We start from the raw sequence: 8346 nt of genomic DNA on the forward strand, positions 1-8346 counted from the left end.
AATGTTTTTGTTAAAAGTACAAAATAGAGTAAAATATAAAATTAACTTCAGCTATACTCCACAATGTTATTGCTAGAAAAGTGTTCCAAAAATAGCAAAAGTTGTACCCAAAACTTAAGACAGTGAAAACAAAAATGCCTTTCTCTAATATTTGACTTGAAAATTTTGGCTGATCTAAAATCGTGATTGTTGGCATCCAATTTCAAGATACGGCGACATTTCAGCTAAAATTATTTCAATATTTGTAATTTTTTAGTTGCCGTACTTTTAGAACAATAAATATCAATATTTGACATATCGTTATTTCTTAAGTATGTACTTGCATAAAAACTGTTGAATAAATAACGGTTTTATTATATGAACTTTGCACTGCTCAACTAGGCCTTTATAATAACGACATACACTTTGCCACCTTACCTTGTTTTCAGTCATTCCAACACGTTGAATCCTAGTGTTAGGAAGACTTAAAATTCCACAAAACTACTATTGTTTTTCATTGGAAAGATACTTTATTGTGTTTTTTTGTTCATAAGCATTTTAGGCATTTGGAAAATACACAAAAAGAGAGAAGAAACCTTATATTTCTTGTAATAAATGTAATATTTACGTAGTTTTATATGTATATAGAAAAGCGCGCAGTTCGAATCAGCAAAATAATAAAAGAGTATCAGTAATAGTTATAAGTAATATTATTAGGGTCTCTCTTAACTAGCATTATAGGGTGTATCGAGAATAAGGAATTTCTTTTTATGCAATTTCTCGATGATAAGTTACAGAAATTTTACATTATTATTTTATAGTTTATTTTAGCATGATAAAGTAAATTGTTAAGTGTTTCATATATTTTGTTAGTGGACATCAAGTTATTATTTGTAATTTAAAAAGTTTGTTCTTAGCTTTTTTGTTTAACAGGCAAAAGAATAACTACTTAAAATTCCTCAGTTTGTGTTCTAGTTTTTTTTTTTTTTTTTTTTTTTTTTTGGAAACAGACAGCATTTTTATCCCAATTTGTTGTTTTTCAAAAACATTTAAAAAAGTAATGAATTCTTAATTTTTTTTTTTTTTACAATAAAGACCATACAATAAACACATGCTCACATTAACTTAAAAGCTAACTTGTTCAGGAAAGATTCTTTTTGTTTAATTTTTAAGCGCAGTATTCAAATAATTTGTAAGCTCATTCAAGACCATTGAACCGATAACCATTTTTTCACAATTGACTTGTAGTTGTAGCTCCTCACTGTTGGACCAATCACAGGTTAACAAAACCAAACTTTTTGAAGTCATTGTTTGTCCGACAAAATAGTGTATGTTCTGTTCAGGCGGCGATTGTGGAGATAAATAGGCCACATTTATGCACTCAAAGATCTTTTGTTTCAAGCTGGCCAATTTGATAAATTCGTTATTTAATTTCAATTTCGTTTGATGTTCATTCATGCCGCGTAATTTAAGGCGTTCCTCCTTGAACATGGTTTCTGATATTTGGACAGATCGTATTAGTTCCCCTATTATGGGTTTAAGAGCTACACGTGAAGTCCCCTTGTCAGAGGTAATTTCAAAATCAATAGCATGTGTGGAATCATTGAAGTCCACACCCAAAATACTTGTTGCGCATTGTCCGGGCTGTAGCTGATTTACAGGGGCAAATTCTTGCATTTGCATGCCAGGTGGTAAGGACTTTTGACCCATTTGTATATTGGTAATTTCCTCGGCTGATTGATTAACGAATTGTAATTCAATCGACACCATGGAGGAGGAATAGAGATGTGGTGATCGTGTATAACGATAGCTAACTTGTAGGCCATGACCTGATAACTTGTTCAACAATTCCTTGTGATTGTAGGCAATATAGGAGGGTCCTACAAGTTCCAAACGATTGGCAGCATTTTGGGGCAATAGAGTCGATTGTAGAGCTGTCATGGGTGTACCTAAAAGTAACAAATCTTAGTAAAAAATTGCAGAACTTTCGGCTGACTTTCGTATTGTCAGTTGCTTTGTATTCGTGCATGAAACTAGGGGTTCATAAATCGAGTTCCATACTAGAGTAATTTTATGAAATTGCAGTAGTGGGGTAATCGATTTAAGAACCCCTAGTTTCATGCACGAATACAAAGCAACTGACAATACGGAAGTCGGCCTTTTTTAAAAACTCACCTGGTGTCAAGAAACCTCCCAAAGAAGGTGTCATTACCGGCCCAATGGGTGGTATATCATCCAAATCCAGCAACAAATCTAAATTACTTTTAGTCTCCGTCTTTTTCTGACCAGCGGAGTCACTTGCCGCCACCGGGGCAGCATGATTTGCGGTTTTATTATTGTTTTGTTGACCAGCATCCGATTCTGATTCCGAATCTGAACCCTCACTTTCACTACCCGATTCCGATGATGAACCCGAGGACGATGAAGAACCATAAGATGATGATGATTCTGAATCGGATGTACCAGATCCATTAGCATTGTTTACCAATTGAGATGCAACGGGGGCGGCTGGAGCACGATTTTGCTTGGTGGCATTGTTGTTCAAAGCATTGACTTGTGCCTGTTTTGTGTTGGTGTTAGCAGCAGCAGCCTTTTGTTGTTTATTTGCATTCTCATTATCTGATTCACTATCGGAACCGGATGCTGATGAAGAACTTCCCTCAGAAGAAGATGAGGAGCTACTTGAATTTGAGTTATTCGAATATTCCGAAGATTTCTCCTCAGATTCTGAATAAAATGCTGCATTCTTAGTTTTCTGCTTGCTGCTATTGTTATTGTCCTTTAATGGGGTCCGTTCCAAATTACTACTGTTATTGACAAACTTAGGTTCATGCATAAATCCTTCCACATTGCGTACTGTAGGATCTGAACCCTGTTCTGGGAAGCTAGGCAAATCATTATAACCGCTACAACGCATATTCAAGTAGTGGGACAGTGATCCCAATTGATAATTATTGCGCGTGTGATATTTACTTTCCAATGTGGGAGCTGGCTTAGCAGACAAGAAAATCTTTTTGGCTGCCTCTGAGAGTACACCACTTTTACTATTCACCGGGAAAATGAATTGTTTTAAGAATCGTGCCCGGTCACGTATATCATAGTTAACATCATAACGTGCCAAGGTAAAGACATATTGACACAACAAGGAGGTCTGTTGAGGATTGGTTAGATACAACTTCACGGCCATGTTTAGGACTTGCAGCTTTACGGAATCCTCTTCATCAACAAAGGTTTTGGCCAGTTTTCGTAAAACATCTGGTGCTATTTTTGGCACCTTTTCATTATATTCACCAATTAACCAGAGTATAGATGATCGGGCAGCTGGTACCTTAATGAAATCCAAGAGTTTGGCCATTTGGGAAATAATCTCATAGTGTTGAGCAGCCTTAGTTTGTAACAAGTTCTTAATGACAATAACACTTTCGGCCACCACATGTTCATCACGATTCGATAGCAAGTGGACCAAACCACTGAGACAAGTTTCGGTTACCTCTTTAATGGAAGCAGCACAACGCCCAATGGCTTTAATGGTAGAGGCCACAAATGATCTATCACTACTGGAGATATAGGTTTGGAATTCTCGTAATATTAAAGAAATACTAGCTGCAGAGGCTAGATTTGTCAAGATTTCCAATTTCAGCAACTTAATGTGGGTGGGATCACTTGTGCGCACAAAAAATGACTTAATGTGAGGCTCAAATATGGTCTTTCTCTTTGTCGACATGGAGGCTATACAGGTAAGAACCACACTTTGGACTTCTTTGTGGGAACGCAGCAGGCGGATCAAGGACTTGGCTACAATTTGGACCTCCTGACGAGGTGCCACATGATGATATAACTGTGCTACAGCCATTACAACCGAGGCATTACGTGACTGCAACAAAGGTTTAGTTTGCCTCAACAACAAACGATGATCCAAATCCACATGATAACTGGATGATGGTGAAGAATTGGGAGATTTGATTTTCGGTTTGGGTTTTTGCTTTGATGATGATTTCTTTGTATCGTCATCACTATCATCATTGGTTTCTGTTTCAGAATCATCATAGAATTTCTTATTGCCATCTTGTGCGTTATCTTCATCGGAAACTTCATCGGCATTGGGATCCACAAATTGGGTGCGTGCATAACGTGTTAGCATGTTAATTATAATAACCTGGCCCCATTCGTCTACATCCACCAATAGATTACATAGCTTGCGATAGTTTTTATGGATCAAATCTACACGTTCGGGGCAGACCTGTAACAAAACAAGTATTTTTATTAAAGTCAGCCGATCATTACGGGATTTGCTTAAATCGAGTATCAAATATTTTCTACTTACCTCCTCAAACGCCATAACAGCCGAACCCACAACCAAAGTTGTGCGATCCGACAGCAGCTTTTCAATCACTGTCACCAATTCATCTTTCTGCTCTGGATCAACGGAAAACAATTTCGGAATAGCATGAGCTGCTGTCTTTCGCACATATGGACTCATATCACTGGCACTATCGCGTATGGCCAACATTACAATAGGCACAATCATACTAACACGTATTGAAGACAACACTCTCAATGCTGATGCCCTTATCAATTGATTAGGATCCTTTAAAGCTCTTTGAAAGGTACTAATCGATAGCAAGGCCAAATCTTGTTGATCTTCACAATAACGCACGAGGTAAACATAGACCAATTTCTTTACTTCAATGTTTTTTGAAACGACATTCTTTACAACAGCCGGAAACAGGTCACTTGCATCACGTCCTCTGGCAATCATACCTATTATACGTTTCATGGCCTCCAATTTTAAGCCATCTTTGTTACTATCCAACATTTGCTTCAGATCGTCGTGTTTACGCCCATCATACTTGAATATAGAACCACTTGCTGGATCTGTGCCATATTCAATGTCCAAGCCAGTTTGGACGCCACCTCGGTCTCCATAGGCTGCAAATGCATTAGACTGTTGTTGCATTGTACTACCACTACTCCCCGCAAAAGTTATTGGAGAACTTGATGATAGCATAAAGATTGCAGGTTGCTGTGAAAAAGACAATGGAGTGAGAGAGAAGTGAAGGATAGGAGGTGTCAATCAAATCGAAAAAATTTCACTGATAAAACAGCAAAGCAATTTGCCAAATGTTTCACTCTGCCTTGCATCCACGATTACTCACCAATAAATGCAACTACATATATTTGAAAGTGCAACGTAAATTCAACAACAATTTGCAATTATTATTTCGTTTTACTTTTCAACTTTTTCTATGTTTTTCTCCAAAAAAAATTTTTGCAATATTGATGGTCCAACAATTTTTTTGGTGACGTATTGTTTACAGTGATGTCAATGTTGCAGTCCAATAAGAAAACGTCACTTGCAAAAGCAATAAACAGCTGAGCGTTAGAGTTGCCAAGTGAGAGTGTTGTGTGAATATTTGCTCTGTTCCAGAACCTGCAAGAAGCTACTATTTTTAACTACGATAACATTTTTTCCTTTTTGTTATCGGAAAAAATAGTAAAAATTAGTAGATTCTTGCAGTTCTGGAACAGACCAATTAATAACGGAAAGGAGGAGCAAAGGATGAGAACAAATTTATAAAGAAAAAACAACTTGTTGGCGCCAAAATAGATAAATTGTTCAATTTAATGGAAAATATGATAAGATTTTCATTAACAAAGTGGAATTAAGAAGTGTTCATTTCTGTGTTATATGAATATTGAGCTTCACTTTTAACGATGATGTAGCATATCCGAAAAACACAGTCCTTCAGTCCACAACATCAGCCCAGTCCTTCAGTCCACAACATCAGCCCAGTCCTCCAGTGCACAACATCAGCCGCCCACATCCGAAAAAAGATATAACTATCTCGGATTGCACATTAAAAACTATTTTCTTTGGCAGGAGAACAAAGTTAAGTGCGGGTTGTTTCGCAGCACAATTTCGAATAACAACATCGACCGGTTATAAGTAGTTTTAAGGTTTCAGTAATTAAACTAAATCTTAAAACACAAATTACGGCATAGCTTTTCTTTTTATTTATTAAAAAGTATAAACTCTTTTTTTAAGTTTTTAACAAGAAATAAATATCATTGAAACGAAAAGTAAAAATTCTCCTAAAATGGTATTTAGGCATTTAACTTTTCTTTTTATTTATTAAAAAGTATACACTATTTTTAAGTTTTTAACAAGAAATAAAGATCGACCATAAACTAAAAAATTTCCCGAAAAGGCTTGCTTTCATTACAACTCATTTCTTCTTTTGGGTTCTTTGCTTTTCGCTAGATTCCTTTTCATGTTGCTCTTCTAAGTGGTGCTCATCAATACACTCTAATATTTCTCGCAGCCTTAGTTCAACATCTGAGAGTTGATCAACTTGCAACATCCCCATACAGTGATTTTGAATTACTGGATTAACCATTTTGGTAATTATTTTGGCCATAGAAACAGCAATACAAGCATGACCGGCTTCTAAAGGAATTAATGAAGGCTGGCGTATTCTTTTTGGCTTAACCATGGTGTTAAAACGCGATGATGGTGATGGGTTTGGATTGTTTTCTTCCGACATTTTGCCGCCACTTTGATGATATATTTGAAAAACGGATGTTGTCAGGTGTCAAAAAACAATCAGTGTTGACAATTGTGATTAAACCCTCAAGTAGCAGAGCTTATTACAGATTTACATCGTTCCAGAACTAAAACGTTTTTACACATTTTACTAATTTTTCCTAAAAATGTGTTTCTGTGCTCGCTTCCTTACGGTAGCGTAAGAACAAACCATACGTATTCTCTCTTTATTTCTGATATGCCATTGCTTAGAGGTAGTTTACACTATCTATCAATGTCATATGACACGAAATAAAAACATGCCATATCTACCCACGGAGGCAATGTGGACACGTAATTTTATTATATTTTTGATGGGTTGGTTGCACAGAATAAATGGCGTAAGGAAAATCTCCAATATTCCACATATTAGTGAATATTTAACGATGAAAAATGTCATGTCATATGACATTTACATATAGTGTAAACTATCTCTTAGCAATGGGGAGAGTGTCTTACCACTACTAACACGCCAACTATTCATAGCACCCCTGCTTTACACCAAAAAAGTTGCAAGATCTTCACACAAAAATGGCGCTGAACAGCTTTCTCTTTAGAAACTTTTTACACGACAAATTTGGGCGAGCAACAATGTGCAACATGTTTGCCGGCTTCTTATTGGCTGACACGCCGACTTTGACATTTGTTCCAGTTGTTTTGACGTCTCTGTCATTTTTCCGTTCCCGTACATTTTTGAAAAAATTTTATGTTTGACTCATTTTCGCTTTTTTGATCTTCTTCTTCTTTATTTGCACATCCGATGTTCGGATATATGCGATTATACAATATTTTTACAATTTTAAGTGATAAAGTGAATATTTTAGAACATTTCATATTAATTGAAGATCTCTATTTCTCGCAGCATTTAGAAGGCTTCTTTCGTCTTGGAGTCCGGTCCAGGTTTGGATATTTTTCAGCCAGGAGAGTTATTTTCTGCCCCTGGTTCGTCTTCCTTCAATCACTCCTTTGATAATGTTTTGCAGTATTTTGTATTTGTTATTTCTCATGATGTGTCCCAGATATGACACTTTTCGGCTTTTGATAGTTCTTATTAGCTCCCTATTCGCATTCATTTTCCTAAGAACTTCGTTATTATTCATTCGGTCTGTCCACCGTATTTTTAGAACTTTTCGGTATATCCATATCTCAAAGGATTCGAGTCTTTTCATGTCGCTTGTTTTTAGCGTCCAAGTTTCTGCGCCATATAAAAGAACAGACCACACGTAACATTTTATAAATCTGTGTTTTGTTTGGATACCAATGTTTTTTTGATACTTTTATCATTAAAAATGTACTCGAACTAAGCTATTGTTAAAAAATGAGTACAATATAAACTCCTAATATACACATTCAACTTGTTAAAATGAATTGTTATGTTAAACTATGCCCGCGATTGCCGTATACACAAATCACTCACATACAGGAAAATCATGAATAAAAAATCCGTGCGGAATTTTTTCCCTTACCCCAATTTCACAATTTTTAATTTTAAAATTTATGTCCAAAAAGGGAATTTTTGTTCGATTCGGCGTGAATATTCCACAATTAAGAGATTCTAGCAGTTTTCAACGTTTTAAAACACTGATTTTAGAAGAATTTCATTTTTCAAATTTATTTTCCGTGCGGAAAATGCCGAGGGATTTATACATGAATGCCCTGATAATTCTTTCAAGGTTCCATTTCTTTTTCAATAAATTGTAAGAAATGGTTTATTTGAGTTCGTCTTCGGACGGCTCACAGAAAAGACGCATAAAATAAAATAGAAACAACAAGATGTACATACC

At 35.9% G+C, this 8346-nt stretch overlaps 1 protein-coding gene across 1 annotated transcript; it reads right to left on the minus strand.

Annotated features, from left to right (window-relative positions):
- Window positions 1-489: 489 nt before the first annotated feature.
- Window positions 490-5411, minus strand: rb (adaptor related protein complex 3 subunit ruby). The gene is made up of 4 exons (XM_073978773.1): window positions 5136-5411; window positions 4304-5002; window positions 2155-4219; window positions 490-1928 (listed from the first exon to the last, which is right to left on the minus strand). The coding sequence occupies exons 2-4, from the start codon at window positions 4985-4987 to the stop codon at window positions 1141-1143; spliced, it is 3537 nt and encodes a 1178-aa protein (XP_073834874.1). The 5' UTR covers window positions 4988-5002; window positions 5136-5411; the 3' UTR covers window positions 490-1140.
- Between the last annotated feature and the right edge of the window lie 2935 nt (window positions 5412-8346).

The sequence above is a fragment of the Musca autumnalis genome, unplaced genomic scaffold (assembly GCF_047663935.1).
Source record: "Musca autumnalis isolate F117 unplaced genomic scaffold, ASM4766393v1 scaffold_3, whole genome shotgun sequence".
Lineage (NCBI taxonomy): Eukaryota > Metazoa > Arthropoda > Insecta > Diptera > Muscidae > Musca > Musca autumnalis.

What these genes read in the sequence shown, in the direction of transcription:
- rb (XM_073978773.1), bottom strand. Translation starts at nt 4,987, where the DNA reads ATGCTATCATCAAGTTCTCCAATAACTTTTGCGGGGAGTAGTGGTAGT. An exon ending in CTGTTATGGCGTTTGAGGAG is followed by an intron (nt 4,220 to 4,303) that starts GTAAGTAGAAAA and finishes GTTTTGTTACAG; the next exon opens with GTCTGCCCCGAACGTGTAGA. An exon ending in GGGAGGTTTCTTGACACCAG is followed by an intron (nt 1,929 to 2,154) that starts GTGAGTTTTTAA and finishes TGTTACTTTTAG; the next exon opens with GTACACCCATGACAGCTCTA.